This window comes from Pygocentrus nattereri, chromosome 17 (assembly GCF_015220715.1).
Source record: "Pygocentrus nattereri isolate fPygNat1 chromosome 17, fPygNat1.pri, whole genome shotgun sequence".
NCBI lineage: Eukaryota > Metazoa > Chordata > Actinopteri > Characiformes > Serrasalmidae > Pygocentrus > Pygocentrus nattereri.
In genome coordinates this window covers 16,382,282-16,406,157 of record NC_051227.1, presented here as the reverse complement: position 1 = coordinate 16,406,157, position 23,876 = coordinate 16,382,282, and the positions used below count along the sequence as shown (strand labels likewise).

Sequence of the window (23,876 nt, the reverse complement as noted above, 5' to 3'; positions counted from 1 at the left end):
TGGATACACCCAGAGACTCAAATCCCCACTAAGATTCTTTTAGAGCCGTGTATTTCAAGAGAGTAGGTCAGTAGGTCATGACTAATAACCTGCTCAATGTAAAGTACTGACTATAATACTGTATTTTTATTTAAATTGGTTTTATTTTTACTTATGAGCAACTGGTCTCCAGGCGCTGTTATTGCATTTTTCAAATTGCATTTTCTCCAACCGTTTCCACATTTCTGTCTTTAATGATTCTCTCATCAGCCATCATTTTTTCAGTGCCTGGCTCTCGCTCTGGCTTTATTACTCCAGCAGCTCCTTCAGACCAGGCTAATTAGTTCTCATTCATTGATTCGGTTCCTCATGCAAGACATGTCCAATTTTAGTCTGAGCTAGCTTTCATATTGCCCTTAGCTACAGTACACCGGATCAGTCAGCGGAGACACAACCAGACGCTCCATTTGCGGCACATTTGTAAAATTAGTGAGGCGAGTGGGTTTTCCTGTAGGACTGGAGCAGGGGTGGCTCAGCCCAAACAGGCAGAGTCATGCTTGTCAGCTGTCATATGGCAGAACCGGACGAGTCACAGTTGTGGTGGGTGCCTTTGTGTCCGTTTGTGTCACTGATGACGGCAGCATGTCCGCCTGAAACTGAAAAACCTGCATGAATCAGTCATGAATCAGCTCAGCCACTTTATTAGAAACACCTACCAAGTATTTCCAATTACTGGCCGCTTTATTAGAAACATCTACCAGTATTTCTACTAACTGGCCATTTTATTAGAAACACCTACCAATATTCCTACTAACTGTGCCGCTTTATTAGAAACATCTACAGATATTCCCACTAACTGGCAGCCTTATTAAAAATAGCTACTGATATTTCCACTCACTGGCCACTGAAACACCTACTTCATTGATCCGCTATGTAGGTATAGAGTGACAGACTCATCAGTTGCTGCACAATTTATCAGCTCCCTCTCTACCATTCCAAGCCTTAAAGAGGGTCTGATGCCTGTGTCTATGGGTACTATATGTCCAAGACTGACCAGATGGCTGTTCGTCACAGAAAGTTGGCGACCTCTGCTCACTATGCGCCTCAGAATCCTCTGACCCCACTCTGTCATTTTACATGGCTGACCACTTCGTGGCTGAGTTGCTGTCATTCCCAGTCGCTTCCACTTTGTTATAATACCACTGACAGTTGACTGTGGAATATTTAGTAGTGAGGAAATTTCACTACTGGACTTGCTGCACAGGTGACGTCCGATCACGGTACCACGCTGGAATTCACTGAGCTCCTGAGAGCGACTCATTCTTTCACTAATGTCTGTAGAAGCAGTCTGCAGGTCTAGGGGCTTGGTTTTATACACCTGTGGCCATGGAAGTGATTGGAACACCTGAATTTAATGATCTGGACGGGTGAGTGAATACCTTTGGAAATATAGTGTATCATAACCATAGCAGAGCCGTTTTTGGTGTCATATAGAGCCCTTTTCAAAGTATGCAATACATTTTTCATTAATCTGAGAATCCATGTCACCATGTAAAGAACCATTTGAGCATGTACATGATCTTTGAGTGCTCATTGTTCTATATAGAACAGTTGTCTTTACTGAAGAACCCCTGAGTGTATCAAACTCTCTGTATAAGTAACATTAAATATGTAGTATTAATGTGTGTATTGCAGTATAATCAGCTTTTTATCATTTGTTACAAGTAGGTGAGATGATTGGATGATTTCCTTTTGAAAGAGAGAGATGCCAAGAAGTTGGAACATTACTGCTAAGATATCATTCTTTTCAGACATTAGTGATATCAGTACTAATGCCAGCCACTGACCTCAATGACATCTCTCATTCATCCTAAAGGTGTTCACCAGAACTTTTCTTGCCAACCCATCCCAGTGGCAGATCTATCACATCAATTCATCTTGAAGTCTCACCTCTCCAGCTCGCTCAGAACAGTCCAAGGTTTTCACTAGGCTTTATCACTAACTAAACTAATTCCAACGGTATTCAGTGGGAATTCACTGCTCCAGCTCATCCCAGAGGTGATCAATGGAGCTTCAGAACTCCAACTCATCCCAAAGGAATTCAGTGGAGCTTCATCTTTCCAAGTTATCTTAAAGGTGGTGAACTGAGGTTCATCACTTAAACTCCAAAGATGATCAGTGGATCTCCATCACCCCAACACTGCATTAGCTGGCATTTGGCTTTGTGAATGGTGACCTTAGGCCTAATCCCATTTCACCCCTTGTCCATACCACTTAACCCTCTGTTTTGTGCATTCACATCTAGGGGTAGGGTGCCCCAATTCTTGTTGAGATAGAGGTTTAGGGCAAAGTGTTAGGGCTATGTGGGCCTCCAAACAGGTTTTTCAGAGACTCACTTCAGAGTGTTATGAGAAAAAAAAGGAAAAACCGGCAAGATGGATACAAGAGCAACCAAAGACAAACACAAATGTGAGAATTTTCTCCATTGTAAAATTATGATAACCATTGTTTTATCATAGTTTAATGTTGTTTACATGTGTTATTTCCATGTTATGGTCATTTTTGTCAAAACAAGCATGAAAAATCGCTAATACCGTGCTAATATCTCGGTAGCTAGCCAGCTAACTTTCCCGTTCCACCTTAAATAGTCCAGCAGTTCTGACTCCTGAAGCCCCAGAATGTAAATGCTGCAACATTTAAGACGGAAAAGGAAAATTTTAACAAGAACTTGGTGAATATCTGACTTCAGCTTCATATCACTGAAGAATTAGGGGTGGGTGATGATAAATAATTGCCCCGCTCCCTGAAGGCATATGATGCCCTAAATGTAACTAAAACCCAGCAGTGAGAAGCTGAACTTTACCCTCCTCTGTTGTCACCGCAGACTGGCAGGGTCGCCTACAGAGCAGCGCTAACAGCTGTTAATGAAGTGATGTTGTTGTTGTTTTTTTTTCGAGGGTTGTCCCATTTCATAAAGCAAGATTTCATCCACTAGCCCTTGTAACTCAGTTCCAAGGGGTTAGGGTGACACACAAATCAAGGGGTAGGGGTACAAAGAAGAAATGGGATCGGGAGTCGTGTATGTGCCCACTCCAGAGCACCCTAATCTGTTGGCATTGCTTTTCTATTGGAGCTTACATGGCTGTGCAATGTAATATCTATGGCAGAAGAGGCTGTGTCCACTGATTTGATTGGAAAAGGTGCCGGAAGGCTTTCAGATGTATAGTGCTTGTGTGTACGGGTGTCCTGCTGATAGTTTGAGCTGTTCTGTTGCAGAGCCTGCAGACACAGCTGCTGCTCTTGGCATTCTCTTTGCTTGAGAAAACGCCAAGAGTATGCAAAGCTACATCAAGGGAGAAGTGGTGGGGGGGGTGGTACTTTGAAGTATCTAAAATAGAAGGCAGGTTTGGTTTTATTTATAACTTTTTTTAAAACAATAAAAGCAGAGAAGAAAAACCCTCATACAGTGCTGTGCAAAACTCGGTTTAATTACCAGTCAAAACAGTCAAGTACAAGATATTCGTTTTGTGTTGTCAGAAAAAAAGGAGCAAACACACACTTAATAGAAAAACACTCAAAGCCTTTAACACAAAGTATTAGATTAAGTTTCACCTCTGCATTTAACCCAACCATGAAGTGAAACACCACATACACACCAGTGAGTGCACACACACACTAGGGGGCAGTGAGCACACTTGCCTGGAGTGGTGGGCAGCCCTATCCGCAGTGCCCAGGGAGCATTTGGGGGTTAGTTGCTTTGCTCAAGGACACCTCAGTTATCTACTGCTGACTCTGGGGATCAAACCGGCGACCTTCCGGTCACAGGGCTGGTTCCCTAACCTCCAGTCCATGACTGCCCCCAATTTGTTCATTTTTCCAATCGACTTTTATGCACTTTAACTCTTCCATCCATCAAGAACTAACCAAGAGACGCTAACATTCCCTCAAGCAACTACCCAAACTCACTTTAGCTGCCTTCAAATTTCCTTTTTGTGTGTCTAAAATGCCTGAAGGAGATATTTCTGTGGAGACTAGACATGGAATAATCCACTTGTATAAGGAAGGAAAAAGTCAAAAGTAAAAAAAAAGGTGTTTCCAGAACTTAAACAAATGATTGAAAGCTCCAGAGAAAATGGGTCTCCTAACAACCACCTGGAAGACCTGACAGACACCAAAACTGCCCCATCAGATAAACAGTACTGAAAGCTTTCATCTTAGAGAGAGAGGAGAAAATCAAGCTGCTTCAGATCTGAAAACATCCACAGGTGTTTCTGTCCATCCTTTCACTGTGAGAAGACCACTCAGCGCTGTAGGTCTGAAAGGATGTGTAGTTGATCAAGAAGAGCCTCACTGAGAAAAGGAGATGGACACATCTAACAAAGAAGCTGAACGATGGCCTGACCACCCCAGAGTCCAGGCCTCAACACCACTGAATGTGTTTGGGATTATTTAGATTGGGAGAAGCAGAAAGTGCAACCAACTTCCAAGACTCAGCTTTGAAGGTCTGAAAAAATATCCCTGCAGAATTATTTGAAAAATAGAAGAAAGACACTGATTAAGACACTGATTAAGACACCCATTGTACTTAATGGCTATTTTGAGAGGAAATTAAATAAATGCTCTCTGAATTTTTGCATAAAGGTGATTGTGGGAGACATCTTCCTACACACTAATGGTGATGCAAATTTACATCTTTACCAATGTTGTCAACTTCATTTTATGGCGCTAATACACTGTATGGCATTTTCTGTGGCTCTGCACCTTCATTACTGACCCTGCCACATGTGCAGCTGAGTGGAGGTGTATGTTATTGTGGTTGCTGTAATTCTGATTCTGTTAGCATTGAACCCAGGTGGCCATTAGCTGTGCTATGTTTTGCAGTATTGCTGTATTGCGCCTGGTTTAACCACAGAGAAATGTCTCCCTGTAGATTATGATCGGGGAGGGGATCCTGTACTGCTGTGTGGCCAGAAGAAACCTCGCCATCAAAACTGAGGCCAACATAAATGCTGCCGGCTGCAATTTTAACTCCTACATCCGCCGGGCTGTAAGGTTTGTGGGTAGGCATTCATTTTTCATGCCCTTTTTTATTATGCCACCACCAATAACATTATATTTTAAATAAAGAAAACCATTGATTATCAACACTGAAGCAGGTTCATGGTTCAAAATGATTATTATATTATTTCGTCATTGTCTTTACTAGGGTGTTTCAATTCTTTAAATAATATACTTTGTTTTACATTTTTTATGTATGAAATTTGCTTTAAAGATCTGTTATCGATGTCTATGTGAGCAAATTCTTATATATATGTTTTTGTAGGGGTCCACATATTTGGCCTGTGTGTCACGGCCCTCATCACAGACATCATCCAGCTGTCCACTGGCTACCATGCCCCGTACTTCCTGACCGTGTGCAAGCCCAACTACACCTCCCTCAACACCACCTGTGACGAAAACGCTTTCATCATCGAAGACATCTGCTCAGGGTCTGACCCTGTAGCCATCAACGCGGGCAGGTCAGAGAAACACAGAAGTGTCCTTTCACAGAATAGTAGCCTTACAAAGAGCACTTAAAACTCGGTCGCAGTTGAGTGAAGAGCCAGTTTTCTATGTTGTTCGTCAAAAGCATCAAAATAGTCACACATTTTTCAAATCTTGGCATAATTCAATCATTAAGATGTAAACAGAGTCATTCAGAGCGGCTTGGTGTGAAATGCTCTGTTCTAGAGAAACGTACTAGAGTCAGAACTGTTCACAGTGGTGGTGATAGGAACCAGACGTCCACCTCTAAAATCTCCCTCACAGAAAGTTATTACTAATTAAGACTAATTACTAATAATTCACTGCCTGATCTCATATATGTTTTGTTCATTTTAAAAGTAAGAGAACTTGATCCCTGGTGATGCTACAGTCATCCATGACTGGAAGTCCATTGAGCACAACTGGTCTAACTCCCTGGGTGGGCAGCAGCATGGTCCAACCCCCCCACTCTGATGTGATGCTCTTCAGCAGTGGCATCTGTTAGCTGATGTAACGGAACTGTGGGTTGCCGCTTTCCTCCTGCGATGTGATTGGCTAGTAATGAGCCACTTCCTCCACTGCGATTGCTGGGTTGTAAGTGTGCCAATCGCAGTGCAGGAGGGCAGGATTTGTGGGGAAAGTGGGTGGGAACAACTGAAAAAAAAGAAGAAAAAAGAAAGACAAATTAATATGTAATTTTTCTTTAAGTGCACAGTTTCTATTATTACATTCTGAGTTTAGCATATTGGAAAACACACAATATAAAATGCATCATAACTTTTGCACATTCACATTTAAAGATGTTCATTTCAGCAAATAAATTCAGCATCTTTATACGCCACTGCCCTGCAAAATTAAAGCAGCCTCATTTGCTGCGTTTAAATTATTACATTCCAAGTTTAGAAGCTGTGGCTTGTGTTTAATTTCACAGTCATCCCTCTGTAGTTTGACACATTACAATTCTGATTTGATAAACAGCTTCCATGTGTCTGACAAAACAACTGAGAGTATATTGGTATTTTTGCCTTTTTGGTTTGTGTAATTTATGTGTTAAAAAGGACAGAAGTGTGTAGAGTACGCTGTAGAGGATGTGTCAGCTTGAAAATGATCAAATCATGAAAATTGACCAGGGGCACCAAAACCTTTGCATACAACTATATTTGCATTGTAGTTATCATGACCCCAAGTTCCCATCACCACCACTACAAAGAAATGCAGATCACTACATTTCTCTACAATGAACCATTTCACATTAGAATGACTTTAAAAAGGAAACGATGTCTGTATAGGGCACTTCCTTGCAAAATTAAAGCAGCCTCAAAACTTCGCATTCAGGTCGATTGGCTTTGTTTAAATTCTCATATTCCAAGTTTAGAAGCTGTGGCTTGTGTTTGATTCCACAATCATCTCTCTGTAGTTTGACACATTACAATTCTGATTAGCTGAAAGAAAACAGCTCGCATGTGTCTAAAATAACAATTGAGAGTTTATTGATTTTTTTATTTATTTATTTATTTTTTATTAAATGCGTCCACAGAATGTTCAATAATGCATTCGTCCTCCTGTCTCTCTCGCACTCTGCAGTCTGTTGCCAGCTTGTAGGGCAGCAGAGGGAAGCTAGAGTGTGTTAGCACATGCCGTTCTGCGAAGCCCACACAGAGTTCAGTCCTGGTTCGCTTGTGAAGCTCCCACACACCCACACACATCCATTTGCACTGCTCTGCTTTTCAGTCCTCGACAGATTTTCCACTCAATCACTCCAGCACAATTAGACCTGTTTTGTTCAGACATCCGGTAGGTAGAGTCCTCGGCCCTGTAGCCCAGAATGAAAAGCAGTGCTCTTCAGACAAATTAAAAGGGGGGCATGTACATACATTTGTGTGTGTGTGTGTGTGTGTATGTATGTATGTATATATATATATATATATATATATATATATATATATATATATATATATATATATATATATACATATATATACATATAGCCCTGCGATGGACTGGCGATCTGTCCAGGGTGTATCCTGCCTTCCTATCCTGCCTATATACACACACACACACACACACACACACACACACACACACACACACAAAATTGAATGCAAAAGTATGTCCAACCTGTCCAAATGACATATTTTGTTTTAATATAGAACAAAGTAAACACTACCTCTGCAGCTAAAACAAAAACTCCAAATGTTAATGCATAATTACTTTATATTTGATACATTAAAAAAAATAAAAATAAAAAATGTGCAAAAGAACAGACACCCTTCCAGTCATAAAGTCTGAACTGAATTTATTAGGCCTCCAAAGTAGGAGAACAGTACAAAAAGTGCTTCACGATCACAATGTCCACCATCCAAAATGTCATTAATAAATAGCAATTAAGCTGAACTGTGGAAGTCAAGGCAAAATCTGGAAGAAAACTCTCAGAACTGCTTTTTTGCTGGCCAGAAAGGCAAAAAAATATGACAGCGAAGGGGCTGCAGGAAGGCTTAGCTCACACATGTGTGGCGGTGCACTGTTGTACTGTGCTGGGCATCTTGAACAAACATGATCTGCATAATTGAGTCATCAGAAGGAAACCTTACCTCATCACCACAGTCTGAAATATGTAAAATAGTATCTTGATAAGCAAAACGCATTTTAGAAACAAGTGCTCAGGACTGATAAAGTAAAAATATAAGTCTGTAAATCACTAAAGGTATATTTGGACAAAAAAGGAGCAGCATTTGATGAAAGGAACTCCTTGCCAACTGTTAAGGGCGGAGTGGATCTGTTGTATTTTGGGGTTGTATGGCAGTCAGTAGCCTGGGTAGGAAACATTGCATGTTGGGTATATGGAAGAATGGATTCTGCTACATTTTAGCATATTCTGGAATAAAATGTGACAAGAATCTGAATATGAAAAGATGCTGGCTTCTACAACAGGACAGTGTTTCAAAACACAGCTCAGAGTCTGCCATGAACCTCCAGGAAGAAGTAGTAGCTGAAGCTTTTGAAAAGGCCCACACAGACCCGTGACTTGAATATTATTGAAAATCTGTGGGTAGATCTGAAACATGCGGTGCACACAAGGTGGCCCAAGAAACCACAGCACTAGAAATGTTCTGTAAGCAAGAAACAGGAATTGAAAGACTCTTAGCTCTCCCAACTCCTACAAAAAGTCTTTACAAGTTGCATATCTGTCTAAAGAGCTGTTATGAAGTAGTGTCAACGCTTATGTACATGCCAGTTTTTTTTCCTTTCACTTTTTACATTAATTAATCAAATATAAAGTGACTGTGCATTAACATCAGCAGAAAAAATATGTTACTAAAATACTTTTTTGCAGAGGTTTTGTTTACTTTTTACTTTTTATTTCAAAAATGATGTTTTATACACACAGACACATGCGCATATATATACTGTATATATATTAGTACACAGCAAAAATGAGTACACCTCTGTACATAAAGATATATTTCTGTTCTATTTCTATAAAGATCACGATTAAAATTCATGGAGCTTGACAAAACTGAAACATATACACTATATTTCCAGAAGTATTCGCTTGTCTGCCTTCAGATGCATATGAATTAATCCATAGGGTTTAATATGATGTCAGCCCACCCTTTGCAGCTATAACAGCTTCAACTCTTCTGGGAAAGCGTTCCACAAGATTTAGGAATGTGTTTATGGGAATTTTTGACCATTCTTCCAGAAGTACATTTGGGAGCTCAGACACTGATGTAGGACAAGAAGGCCTGGCTCACAGTCTCTGCTCTAATTCATCCCAAAGGTGTTCTATCATGTTGAGGTCAGCCCAGTCAAGTTCTTCCACACCAAACTCGCTCATCCATGTCTTTATGGATCTTGCTTTGTGCAATGGTGTGCAGTCATGTTGGAACAGGAAGGGGCCGTCTCCAGACTGTTCCCACAAAGTTGGGAGCATGAATTTGTCCAAAATCTCTTGGTGCTGAAGCATTAAGAGTTCCTTTCACTGGAACTAGGAGGCCGAGCCCAACTCCTGAAAAAAAACCCACACCATAATCCCCCCTCCACCAAACTTTACACTTGGCACAATGCAGTCAGACAAGTACCATTTTCCTAGCAACTGCCAAACCCAGACTCATCCATCGGATTTCCAGATGGAGAAGCGTGATTTGTCACTCCACAGAACTCGTCTCCACTGCTCTAGAGCCCAGTGGCGGCGCTTTACACCACTGCATTCCACGCTTTGCATTGCACTGGGTGATTTAAGGAGGTCTGTAGTGATTGACTCTGGAGAAAGTTGGTGATCTCTGCGCGCTATGCGCCCCAGCATCCGCTGACCCTGCTCTGTCATTTTACGTGGCCGACCACTTTGTGGCTGAGTTGCTGTCGTTCCCAATCACTTCCACTTTGTTATAATACCACTGACAGTTGACTGTGGAATATTTAGTAGTGAGGAAATTTCATGACTGGACTTGTTGCACAGGTGGCGTCCGATCACGGTACCACGCTGGAATTCACTGAGCTCCTGAGAGTGACCCATTCTTTCACTAATGTCTGTAGAAGCAGTCTGCAGGCCTAGGGGCTTGGTTTTATACACCTGTGGCCATGGAAGTGATTGGAACACCTGAATTCAATTATTTGGATGGGTGAGTCTATACATTTGGAAACATAGTGTATATAAAATAACCAAATTAGGCAGCTTTGCTTAAAGAAAGGTTGCAAAAATGAGTACACCTTTGATTAAATTAAACAAAAATGTAACATACTAGTACTTAGCATGTCCTCCATTACATTGCCTTGTTGCTTGATGAGAATTCTCCTGAGCATGAATCTTCAACATTCCCCAAAAGTGCTGTGGCACTTTCAACTTGTTCTTCCTTCAGAACGCAGCGGTGCCCTTGGAAAAATGTTTGTCGTGTTGAAAAAGTGCTCAATGACCCAAGGTGTGGAGAGTGCATGGCATCTTCTCTTTTGTGATTTTGCAGTACATCTGGGAATTCATGATGCCATCGATGAACTACAGTTCCCCCACACCTTTAGCACTGACACATCTCCATATAAGAACTTTAACAGTACTGGATGTCATTGTAAGGAACATGCACTTCTTACCACCCCCCCAATGTATCGTCATGCATTTAACATGCTACCAGATCCAAAAAATGATATTGTTCTCCTCAGACCAGGATATGGATTGCCAAAAGTCTTGACCTTCATCATTATGAGCCTTGGCAGTTGTTAAATGGCTTTCTTGTGCTTTGGCTTTAGCAGCGGCCTCCTGTATGGACAATAACCATTCCACTCCTGTGCGGGATGCTTTCTTATTGTGTGTAATGAAACAGTCTCTCCAGTTTGGCTTGCCACAGCATTTGCCTGCTCAGACGCACTTGCTTAGCGATCCTCCTTTTCACTCATCACGAGGTGGAAGCTCACTTCTGTATTACTTTTGGTGCTGTGCTCCGCCTTAATAACAGTGATTTGCTGATCTTCTTTGTACCCTTGTCGTCTTTTGTTAAATGAAATTATTTTCTTTCTCCATCCTCCAGACATTCTGTCCCATGTGGGCCATTGTTGTTGGCATTAAGTCTGAAAGTGATTCAGTGGGTTAAGTATCATTTCTAATTGTCAAGCAGTTGCGCCTGTTTGAGTGTGCTGGCTTAAGCTCTCGTTCTCCAGGGTATATTTTGGTTTGTCCATCTGAATTTTTATGACCAAATCGTAAGGCAAATTATTCAGTAACTGCATGAAATAAAGGTACATTTTTATTTCATTAATTTATTTTTTGTAAAAGCTCTCCTCAAATTAACAGAACATGTGTTTTATGATCTACACATATCACTATATGCTTACAATTTACAAAAAATCTGAGACGCTCTTTGTATTATTTTATAAAAAATTTAACACAGTTTACAGACCAGATCCCTGAAGAGACGCCATCTGAGATCCAGTTTATAGCCCAGATTTGTGGAAAAGTGGGTCGACTTTCAGTAGAAAAGAAAAATGTGAACTCAGTTTTATTATAAGGGTTTTATGATGATATAACAAATTTACTGTTTACTTTTATTGCTTTATTGTTCTATTAAGATAACATGCGTTATGATAATGACACAAATGTGTCAAGATCTTAATGCTTAATTAGAAACATCACGCATTCGGAGGACACAGACTTCATCTCCCAGAATTCTCTGGGAGATCATATGACTGAACATCTGCACTCAGACTTCAACCTCCATTGAGAAAACTCCATTACCCAGGATTCTATGGAGTTCATGTGACTTCGGACGCTCACAAGCGCTCCTATCAGCGCTCCTATCAGCGCTCGCAATCCCCTGAGTATTAACTGTTGTCACCTGTATGTGTGGTCATACGACAGGTAGTTTAGAGTATATAAGCCCAGGCTTTAGTTAGGCATGTGAGGTATTGTTTCCCTGAAACTACTGAGCGTTTGCTACCTGTTCTGATTATTTGATCATGTTATTTGACCTTTTTGCTTCGTTTGTTCCGTTTTCGACTTTTGCCTCTTCCCTTGGTACTTTTGCTTGTTTGTTTGATCGGTGTTTTGACTTTTGTCCTGGATTTTTGACTACAGTTTGTGTTTTGCCCCTTTTTTGACTACGGTTGGTTTGTTTTTATTAAACCACCTTTGTCTGTCATCCGCACGCATCTGGTTTTCTGTCACCGCATTACAAACGTATTACTAGTATTAAAGGAAAGAGATTCTTATATAGCAGTGTTGATAGTAAACACTGCTTTATAGTGATATGTGTGGCTAATATTAGAGCAGATTAAATCTTTCCCCCTAGGTAATACAGTAATACAATGCAGGCATGGAAGGTACAGATCTGGCAGTGTCCTAAAATGTAATGCCGTGCATGCATGCCTGACAGTGATGCATATGTGCGCTGTAAATTGGGCAGGGGCGCAAATCATTTAACAACGTGGCCTAATAAAATGTATAAGGAGTAATGGTACTGTTACCTAGCTAGAAACTATATGTCAGTATTCCTGTACAATCAACATGGAGAAAAAAGCCGATCCCAGGAACAGTCACTGTATTATTCTGGCCAAAAGAGATAGAATATATGCTTTTAACAATGTTTTGGAAAGAAAAAAAAACTATAAAAACAATTTTTACATAGTACCTTCTCTTCATACAAAGGAAGATGCTTTGATGAACATTGAAGCAAAATTTACAAAATATATTAGCAAATGAGTTTTGTTTATACTTACATAATTATGTCACTTTTTTTGAAAAGTAAAAGTGAAAATAAAACGTTAGTGAGAGATTGTATTAACACTGCTACATAATCATGCCATTAACATGTCAAGGTGGATATTATATGTTGTCAGGACAGATTTTGTTCATCAGTACAGTTAATTGTCATGACAGATGTTTGATGTCTTATGTCGCATGCTAATTTTTGGAAATGACACCTTAACTACAATGGTAACATGACTCTGTTATATAAATGTATGTAAGCTGTTGTCGGGACCAAAGGCTCCCCTTCAACCCCAGGCCTCCAACATCATCATCATCATCATTAACTGCTTAGTCCAGATAGGGTTGCTGTAGCAGTTGAGAGAGCAGAGAATCCCAGTCGACCCTGTCCCGCGCAACTTCCTCCAGCTCATTCCCGGGGACCCCAAGCCGCTCCCTGGCCAACTTGGAGATATAATCCCTCCAGCAGGTCCTAGGACGACCCCGGGGTCTTGTCCCAGTAGGTCGTGCCTGGTACACTCCCACCGGGAGGCATCCAGGGCGCATCCGGATCAGATGCCCGAACCTCCTCAGCTGGCTCCTCTCAATGCGGAGGAGTAGCGGCTCTACTCCGAGCTCCTCCCGGATGGCCGAGCTCCTCACCCTATCAAGTAGAGTGTAGCAGCCACCCTGCTAAGAAAGCTCATTTCCGCCGCTTGTATTTGCAATCTCATTCTTTCGGTCATTACCCACAGCTCATGACCACAGGTGAGGGTCGGGATGTAGACCGACCGGTAAACAGAGAGCTTCGCCTTATGGCTCAGCTCCCTCTTCATAACTACAGTGACCACATTACTGCTGCCGCCTGTCGCAGCCTGCAGCCAATCTCATGATCCCTCTTCCCATCACTCTTGAGCAAGACCTCCAAGATAATATGAATAAAAAATAAAAAAATGTAATACTGGTTTAACACTAACACTAATAACTCTTTTAAGACAAAGTTCTCAAAAGATGTCAGAAAGGATGTCTTCAAAAACAGTGTTCAAAACACCAGCTCATATACCATTTATTTGGGGTAGTTTGTTATCCCCCCCACCTTCTTAAATTTTGATATCACCTCATCCTCTAATAACTGCATCTCTTCATCCATCAATTTGGTCATCGCATGTTGAGCTCACTCCTAAAAACTGGTTTCAGCTGGTTTTTACCAGTCCTTTCAAGGTCAACACTGACCCAGTGAAGAGAGGGTCAAGAAGACAGACTAAGGCCGACCCTTTGTGAGAGAATTAATATTCTCTGTCAGCCAATAAAACCTATTTGGTTATTGATTACGGTATCTAATCTATTTGATTACTGATTATGTGTTTAAATTCTATAAGGGGGCTATGCACCTAACATTTTCACTCCCCACCTGTGTAAATGTGATGTGATGATAAACGTGATTTGATTTGATTTGGCAAGGACTCTTATTGTGAAGGTGGGGCTAGCCTGCTGGCTTTGTTTATGTGTAGATCAAGAAGAACTGAGAATCAGTCTAATGCTGACAGCTCAGTAAGATGTAGCAAGGCTAGAGTGAACTGAATGCACGGCGTGGCTGTGGCCAACAACATGACCTAAACATAAAGCACCTTGACCGTTTGTTGCAAGGTTTAAGTGTTACCAGAGTTTTTAGGATAAGGCAAGGTGTCTCTATACAGTGTGTGCATATATAACAGACAAGGCATCTATAGATGGAGCTGCCCTTCATGGTAGATTTGCTAGCAGAGTCAAACTGATGGGTCCTCAGTCAAGCGGAAGATAAGCGCGTGCATTTGTCGTTGCAGGAAGTCTTTTCCATCTCAGCACGCCACCCTGGCTGCCTTCGCCGCGGTGTACATCTCTGTAAGTAATCCACTTGACTCACACACAACACAGCTCACTTGTTCACCTTCACTCTCTGTGTTCTCATTACGTCAGCCTTCATCACAACTTTGATCAGAACTTTGATTTTCAGTTTTGATTCATCTTACTTCTTTTCTTCTTCCTTTAAATAGACCCAAATGGAAATCTGATATGTAACCATGTACGCACATATATTATGAAGTATTAGACGTGTATGTCTGATTGGTGGGTGAATACATTAATGCATATAATAAGGATCACGCATATATGTCTGATTAGAGGGTGAATACATTAATAAATATAACATGGATCACGCATATATGTCTGATTAGTGGGTGAATACATCAATGCATTTAATATGGATCATGCATATATGTCGGATTGGTGGGTGAGTACATTAATGCATATGTTTGGATCATGCATATATCTTTGCTTGGTGGGTGGATACATTAATGCATATATTATGGATCATACATATATGTTTGATTGGTGGGTGAGTACATTAATGCATATAATATGGATCATGCATATACGTCTGATTGATGGGTGAATACATTAATGAGTATATTATGGATCACATAATGATCTGATTGGCCATAATACAATTCCAATTCCAATGAAGTTGGGATGTTGTGTAAAACAAATAAAACAGAATACATTGATTTGCAAATCCTTTTCAACCTATATTCAATTGAATGCACTACAAAGACAAGATATTTAAGGTTCAAACGGACAAACTTTATTGTTTGTTTTTTGCAAATATTCACTCATTTTGAATTTGATGCTTGCAACACGTTCCAAAGAAGTTGGGACAGGGGCAACAAAAGACTGGGAAAGTTGAGGAATCCTCAGAAAACACCTGTTTGGAACATTCTACAGATGAACAGGTTAACTGGAAACAGATGAGTGTCATGATTGGGTATAAGGGAGCATCACTGAAAGGCTCAGTCATTCACAAGCAAGGATGGGGCGACGTTCACCACTTTGTGGACAACTGCGTGAGCAAATAGTCCAACAGTTTGAGAACGTTTCTCAATATCCAGTTGCAAGGAATTTAGGGATTTCATCATCTACAGTCCATAATATCATCAAAAGATTCAGAGAATCTGCAGAAATCTCTGCAAGTAAGTGGCAAGGCAGAAAACCAACACTGAATGCCCGTGACCTTCGATCCCTCAGGTGGCACTGCATTAAAAACCGACATCATTCTGTAACGGATATTAACCACATGGGCTCAGGAACACTTCAGAAAACCACTGTCAGTGAACACAGTTCGTTGCTCCATCTACAAGTGCAAGTTAAAACTCTGCCATGCAAAGTGAAAGCCACATATCAACAACACCCAGAAACGCCACCGGCTTTTTTCCGGCTTTTTCACCAGCCCAAGCTCATCTGAGATGGACTGACACAAACTGGAGAAGTGTCCTGTGTTCTGACGAGTCCACATTTCAAATTGTTTTTGGAAATCATGGACGTTGTGTCCTCTGGGCCAAAGAGGAAAAGCACTGTCCGGATTGTTATCAACGCAAAGTTCAAAAGCCAGCATCTCTGATGGTGTGGGGGTGTGTTAGCGCCCATGGCATGGGTAACTTGCACATCTGTGAAGGCACCATTAATGCTGAAAGGTACACACAGGTTTTGGAGCAACATATGCTGCCATCCAAGCAACGTCTTTTTCAGGGACGTCCTGCTTATTTCAGCAAGACAACGCCAACCCACATTCTGCACGTGTCACAACAGCGTGGCTTCGTAGTAAAAGAGTGCGGGTACTAGACTGGCCTGCCTGCAGTCCAGACCTGTCTCCCATTGAACATGTGTGGCACTTTATGAAGCGCAAAATACGACAACGGAGACCCCGGACTGTTGAGCAACTGAAGTTGTACATCAAGCAAGAATGGGAAAGAATTCCACCTACAAAGCTTCAACAATTAGTGTCCACAGTTCCCAAACGCTTATGGAGTGTTGTTAAAAGGAAAGGTGATGTAATACAGTGGTAAACATGCCCCTGTCCCAACTTCTTTGGAACATGTTCCAAAAACGAAAGAAGTGCAAAGCCAGAGCACCAATCAGGGCCCAGCGGTCACTTTGTTTAGAGCTGGTTTTGACCTGTTGGTCATACCGACCCAGTACAGCACACAGTTCAACGTCAGCACAGCAGCGTAAAATTTTGGGAGAGTCTGTTCAACATAAATGATGAACTAACCTAACTTTGTGTAAATAGAGCACAATATAGAAATATGTCCACATATGCGGTCGAGACTGACGCGGCTTTTTTCTGAATTTCTACAAACACCATTTCATTTTATAGTAAATTAGTCTGGGCTGGTTTATGTTTATGAACAGAGGCCTACAGATCAACGTAGTAAAGGAGCTCATTTGTGATCCTGAGTTTAAAGCCAGTTTTTATTAAACTTAAACTTGGAACTAAGTTGTAAATAAATCTTAAACTGAAACTTTGCTTGTGTGTAAAAAGTGATTTCAGAGCCACTCGGTTCTCCCTGATGGAAACTGTTTACCCTCAGTGTTTTGTGCTTATGATCATTTTAATAGATGTCAGCGTCACTAATTAATGACATTCTATTAAAAGACTGGTTTACCAAGAGAGACGCTGGAGGATTTTCACCTGAAATCAGTTCATGAAGCGAGTCTTGTTATAAAAATGATAACAGGACATTAAAGCCATAATTAATCTTTTAGTACTTTTACTTTTGATACTTAAGTACATTTGAAGGTAAATACTTTAGTACTTTTACTCAAGTGGAGGTCTAAAGGGAGGAACTTCTACTTTTACTGGAGTAATATTTTACCTTGGGCGTCTCTACTTTAATTCAAGTACATGGTTTGTGCACTTCGTCCACTGCTGACAATTACAGGATTTTTTAATTATCTTTAACAAATTTAATTGTCTTTTTAAAAAATTAGCTTATTAAAATATTCTATCCTCATTTGACTAGGTAGGCCTGTGATCCGTCTGGGTAAATCCAGTTGGTCTAATAATAATTCCTCAGGGCCCCTGGGTAAACCCGGGCATTAAATCCCCCCTGGGCGCTGACGTGGTGAAATAACATCACGGATCAGCAAATGAGAGAAGTCAAAGTTCTTGAGAAATGATAACTTTCCGTGTGGGAGTTTGAGGGTCAGTTAGATAGATTTTTCCTACTTGGAAGTCAGAAACTTCCCAGCTCCCCACTTGATCATGAACATCATGAGCATCAGTCACGCCAATTTCAGAAAGCAATGCAAACTGCAAATATCTAGTGTGACTGTGGCTTTAGAGTGAGTGTTAGGTTTAGGCTTAGGGAAGGTGATTAAGATTAATTTAACCGATATGTAGTTGAATATAGGATGAAAACAGTGTGCATCACTGCAGTAGCAATCAAGAACGCTGTGTTGGCGGAAGGGTAAGGGCACTAACTGTACAGCGGGGTGCTTTCTGTCCTCAGATGTATTTCAACGCCACACTGACTGACTCCTCCAAGCTGCTTAAACCCCTGCTGGTCTTCTCCTTTATCATGTGCGGCGTCATCTGTGGCCTGACCCGCATTATCCAGTTCAAAAACCACGCCATCGACGTCTACTGCGGATTTCTCATCGGGGGAGGAATCGCTATCTACCTGGTGAGTTCAGCAAGATCAGAGGTGCAGATTTTCTATCTGTAATGTTTAACAAACAAAATTATTCATATTTGGATTCAAATCTTTTGATTTGTAAGTGACATTAAGAGTAGAAGTGTATTAGTTTAGGCCTCCTGATCCCAATAATGTTACAACTACAATTACTACTATTCCTATTCGTAATAATGTTACTTTTATTATTTTTTTATTAGTAGTAGTTGTTGTAGTAGTAGTTGTAGTTGTGGTAGGAGTTGTTGTGGTTGTAGTTGTTGTAGTTGTAGTAGTTGTTGTAGCAGTAGTTGTAGTAGTAGTAGTAGTAGTAGTAGTAGTAGTAGTTGTGGTTGTTGTAGTAGTAGTAGTAGTTGTGGTTGTAGTAGTTGTAGTAGTAATAGTTGTAGTAGCAGTAGTTGTAGTAGTAGTAGTAGTAGTTGCTGTTGTTATAGTAGTAATTGTAGTTGTGGTAGGAGTTGTTGTGGTTGTAGTTGTAGTAGTTGTGGTAGCAGTAGTTGTAGTAGTAATAGTTGTAGTTGCAGTAGTTGTTGTAGTAATAGTAGTAGTTGCTGTTGTTGTTGCAGTAGTTGTAGTTGTGGTAGGAGTTGTTGTGGTTGTAGTTGTTGTAGTTGAAGTAGTTAATGTAGCAGTAGTTGTAGTAGTAGTAGTTGTTGTAGCAGTTGTTGTGGTTGTAGTAGTTGTGGTTGGTGTAGTAGTAGAGTTGTTGTAGTTGTAGTATTAGTAGTAGTAGTAGTAGTATTAGTAGTAGTAGTAGTAGTATTAGTAGTAGTAGTTGTTGTTGTTGTAGTAGTAGTAGTAGTAGTAGTAGTAGTAGTATTACAGATAAGATGGAAATGCAGAAATGTTAACTCATTGCCACAATCCTATAGTGCTGATAAAAATAAACATCTGTATAAATATAAACATCTATTTCTACAGCATGTCTGTGAATGTCTCCTTGTAAAGAATAATTCCACTGATTTTTCAAAATTTGTACATTATTTATTGAGATGTAAATGTATTAAAAGTTATTCAAGTTATGCAGAGTGTTTGGATGTGAAATGGTTCATTGTAGAAACACAGATTTCTTTATAGTGGGGGTGATGGTGTCACCATGACTACAACACAAATATAGACATTTTGATTTACTATCCAAACCCACCAGTGAACATAAATCTGAAAAAATACTGATAAATCTGAAAAAATACTGATAAATCTGAAAAATTACTGATAAATCTGAAATATAGTTGAGACTTTTTTGCCTTAAAATTCCATGTATGTATCTCCTCACCATGGATTTTAAAGAATCGAATTTTTCATAGCAAAAGCTCATCTCAAATAGTGTAAAGCAATGTGTGAGATATCAGATATCATCATATTAATAACTATTTCATGTTATAACTTTCTGTGAGTGAGGCATTAAAGTCTTCCGGCGTCTGGTTCCTATCACCGCCACTGTGAACAGTTTTAAATCTGTACTTTTCTCTAAAATGGAGCATTTCACATCAAATCACTCTGAATGACTTTGTTTGCATATTAACAGTTTAATTATGAAGCACTTTTTGTTTTGGTAACAAGTTCCCACATAAAAATACATATATACACTATATATACAAATTATATTGTATATGGTATAATGTTCAGAGGCAACACATTTTCAGATAAAGATCATTATGTCTGCCTCTCTAAATAATAAATTTATAAAATCCTGCTGGAAAGCACCACTGGACTCTTAGAAGGTCTCCTGTGTCCATCATAGCTGAGTGTGTTTCTGCTGGGCCCTGAGCTAGTGAGGAGGATCTGGGGAGGTTCTGTGCGGAGTGATGAGACAATGCTTTGTTTAATGGGTTATAAATAGCCTCTATGCAAATCCCGCGTGGCTGTTTTCCTGCCGTCCACCCACGCACTCCTCCGTGAGTTTTCTCGCTCTGCCTGGTGGAGCTGTTCCCTGGGCCCTGCTGCTGCTCTCTGATCTCCAACATGCTGATCTGAGTAAACCTGATCTTTATAACTCTCCTCCAAGTTTAGGGAAAACAGTGCATATTGTCCTGCTTTCTGGCCTTTGCTGTACACCAGTTTACAGCAGCATGGATAGATTTTTTGCTCACTGACTCACTGTCAATTCACTGACTCACTGCACATTCTCCATAAAGCCATAAACCAGTTGTTCTCAGATGGTAACCTGAAAGAACCTCTGTACCAGAGGTGTAGACTACATGATACTCAATTGTACACCATATATTCAATAGGAAACTACTACAATTTGCATATTGCTGTTGTCAGAACAAAACCTTGTATCTCCATTTTTGTTGATTTTCAGTTTTTGACATAATTTGAAAATGCATGTTGGCTTTTATATTCTGTATAAATTTAACAAATGGTGGACCCAAATAAATGGCCAAAAATGACTTGATAAAAAGTCTGGTTCCATTGACTTACAATGAAAGTAAAGTATGTTTTTTCTTCTCCTGTAAAGTTTTTGAGATACAAGGTTTTGTTCTGACAACAGCAATATACTCATGTAATATTATTATTAATAATTACAATTATTCTACAGTGTGGACTTTATGTGCAGGTTGTTATGTTTACATGCATGTTGGCTGTATGTGCATCCACTGCTTCAGACTACAGCACTACACAGCTTAGTTTGATTTAACCTTATGATCAAACCCTTCATGACTTTAAGTGAATACAGTAAACACTCCTGAGGACATTACTGTGTAGACTCCATTAGACATTGTAACAATATGAGGATGTCTGTCGAACAGGCATTTAAAATAATGTCTCTGACTGGGTGTACAATATCAATATCTGCCAACTGCTTACATCAGCAAGCATAGTTTTATGCACCGTAAGGCTGTCAGCATTTTATTTTCTGTGTAGGCCTGCAAAAACAAGTAAATATATACTTAATTCTTTATAAAATTCCTTATGATCATGCAGGTTTGTTGTGACAGTAGGCATTACTGCTTCAGTATTATTGCAATTTTTAGCAGTTCTCTGGATTTCAGCACTGCAGTAACACTGACATGGTGGTGGTGTGTTAGTGTGTGTTGCGCTGGTCTGAGTGGATTAGACACAGCAGTGCTGCTGGAGATTTTAAACACATCAGCATCACTGCTGGACTGAGAATAGTCCACCAACCAAAAATATCCAGCCAACAGCGTCATGTGGGCAACGTCCTGTGACCACTGATGAAAGACCAGAGGATGACCAACACAAACTGTGCTGCAGCAGATAATCTATCGTATCTGACTTTACATCTACAAGGTGGACCAACTAGATTGGAGTGTCTAATAGAGTGGACAGTGAGTGGACACAGAATTTAAAAACTCCAGCAGCAATGCTGTGTCTGATCCACTCAGACCAGCGCAACACACACTAGCGCACCACTACCATGTCAGTGTCACTGCAGTGCTGAGAACGGTCCACCACCCAAATAGTACCTGATCTGTGAGGGTCCATGGGAGTACTAACCACTGAAGAACAGGGTAAAAGGGGGCTAACAAAGTATCAGAGAAACAGATGGACTACAGTCTGTAACTGTAGAACTACAAAGTGCAGCTATACAGTAAGTGGAGCTGATCAAATGGACAATGAGCGTATAAACAAGGAGGTGCTCATAACGTTATGCCTGATTGGTGTAGGTCAGGGTCAGTAGCCACCACAGGGATTACCACTGGTTGTATGATGTATTTGCATATTGCACACGGGGTACTGCAGTGAAATAACGCTGATAAGCAAAAACAATTATGCTGAAAACAATATAAAATCATATGAATTCTGTCAAACTGATAAGTCTGAAGGTCACGATGCTGTATTTTGTGATTCTGCTTCAGACAGTGGTTCCCATTCCTAGTATTGAGGACCTCATGCTTTGCACAGTGTTATGTATTCCCTGCTCTAATATACCTGACCCAACTCATGGAGGGCTTAATAATTAGCTGATGAGTGAAATTACGTGTATTAGATTAGGGGAATAGCGCAGAGCGTCCCCAGAGCTGGGATTGGATGTAGAGTAATGATGATGACTTTGTGTTTGTGCTTCAGGGTCTATACGCGGTGGGGAATTTTAAACCCAGTGAAGACACGTCTCTCCGCCAGCATCATCACCATCACCCCCTCCCTCACCTGCGCCCCCCGCAGCCTCACCAGCCTCAGCCTCCACCCATGCAGCTCCCTGCCCAACCGCAGCCTGTCCTGCCCCCTCCAGCCCTCCGGGAACCCCTGCGGCAACTGCCTAACCTCACCACAGACCATCCACGCTTCCTGCAGCCCAAAAGCCTGAGTGTGAGGGAGCGGCCCACGTCAGCCCGCTCCGAGAGCATCTTGCTGCGCGGGCCGCAGCGACACAGTGATTCCCTTACCAGCCTGAAGAGGGCCAGCACCGAGGTGGAGTGTATAACACCCCCCAGCCCGATCTGCAAGGAAAGCCTGGTGACCTTCAGCAACACTCTGCCCCGCGTCCACTCAACAGTAAGCAAGCATATTGTGTTGTAACAGTTAGCTTAATACTGCTTTTTTGAAATAGTGGGAGCTTTAGAGGGGAATTCTAATGATTTGTTAATTTTCATTTCCATATAATTACCATATAATTGCATTGTTAATGTGTACACAAAGTCATATGGTGTGGTTTGATCTGAAATGCTCTAATTTGAAGGAACTTAGCGTGGTAGAATTGTCACCACTTACCATACACTTCACGCTACTGGTGACCCCCCCACACATACAAACACTCATACTCTCGATCAGAGAACATCACATGTACAACATATTATATACTTTCCACTAACATACAACAACAAAAAACAGCAAATCTCAAAACTACATAGCCCTCCTTCAAAGGTCAGTTGGTCCCTGGTCACCTACCAGTTTAAGGCAAGCGCAAAACCCCAGCAAGCACTAACCGTGGACCTTCACCACTGGTGACTGACGTGAGCAGGACTATGGTCACCTTTGAGCTGTGTGATGTGCCCCTCTCAGTGCACAAGCATGCTGGTCACAGCAGAGATCTTGACAAGCCCATGAAGGTGAGCACGATGAGCCATCTGTCGTCCACGTCGCGCTCAACCCACAGCCCACTGCCGAACCTCCCTGGCCAGTATCCATCTACCCACTGGCCCAGGCTTGCTTCATCCTCTTTCTCATCTCACCGACCGTTCCGGGGTTCCAGCCTCCAACCTTGCCACTTCAACCTCACCATTGAGTCTGCTCATGCTGGTTCCAACTTTGTTATGCTGGCCTTGCTGCTCAGCCTCACCAGTCTAGCTTCCCCGCAGAGCCTCTCAAGATTGTCTCCAACGCCACAGACATTCCACTGGGTTCTGTCTTACATCACTCACTTAGAAGGTTCTTGAAGCAATATTTGTCCCCATACTGCTGGAGGCACTGTCCCATTCTTGACACTAATGTGATGTTGGCAGAGAATAAAACACAGGGGTGGCCATGAACTGATGCGAGAAATTACTCTTTAATGACAGACCAACAGAAGAGGCACATAACAAGAATCAAATTTAAGGGAGAGGTCACTACTAACCACTGGCTTCATACTACTGTTGACCACCCCCCATAAACACAAACACCCACACCCCCAACACAGAACATGACAAATAACACATAGCACAAACTTACAACTAGCAAACAGTGACATAAACTACATATGTAAATAGTCCCTTTGTTGGAGGGTGTGCAGCTTCCGTGATCTTTAGTACATAAAA

The 23,876-nt window shown here is 41.1% G+C and overlaps 1 protein-coding gene across 1 annotated transcript in view; it reads left to right on the top strand.

The window, feature by feature from the left end:
* The window catches only part of plppr4a (phospholipid phosphatase related 4a), a 55,792-nt gene that overhangs the window by 25,765 nt on the left and 6,151 nt on the right, over window positions 1-23,876 (top strand). The window contains exons 3-7 of the mRNA XM_017721165.2: window positions 4,910-5,039; window positions 5,303-5,498; window positions 14,497-14,554; window positions 17,998-18,171; window positions 22,210-22,635. Coding sequence (XP_017576654.1) covers window positions 4,910-5,039; window positions 5,303-5,498; window positions 14,497-14,554; window positions 17,998-18,171; window positions 22,210-22,635 — 984 coding nt within the window. The remainder of the gene's footprint in view (window positions 1-4,909; window positions 5,040-5,302; window positions 5,499-14,496; window positions 14,555-17,997; window positions 18,172-22,209; window positions 22,636-23,876) is intronic.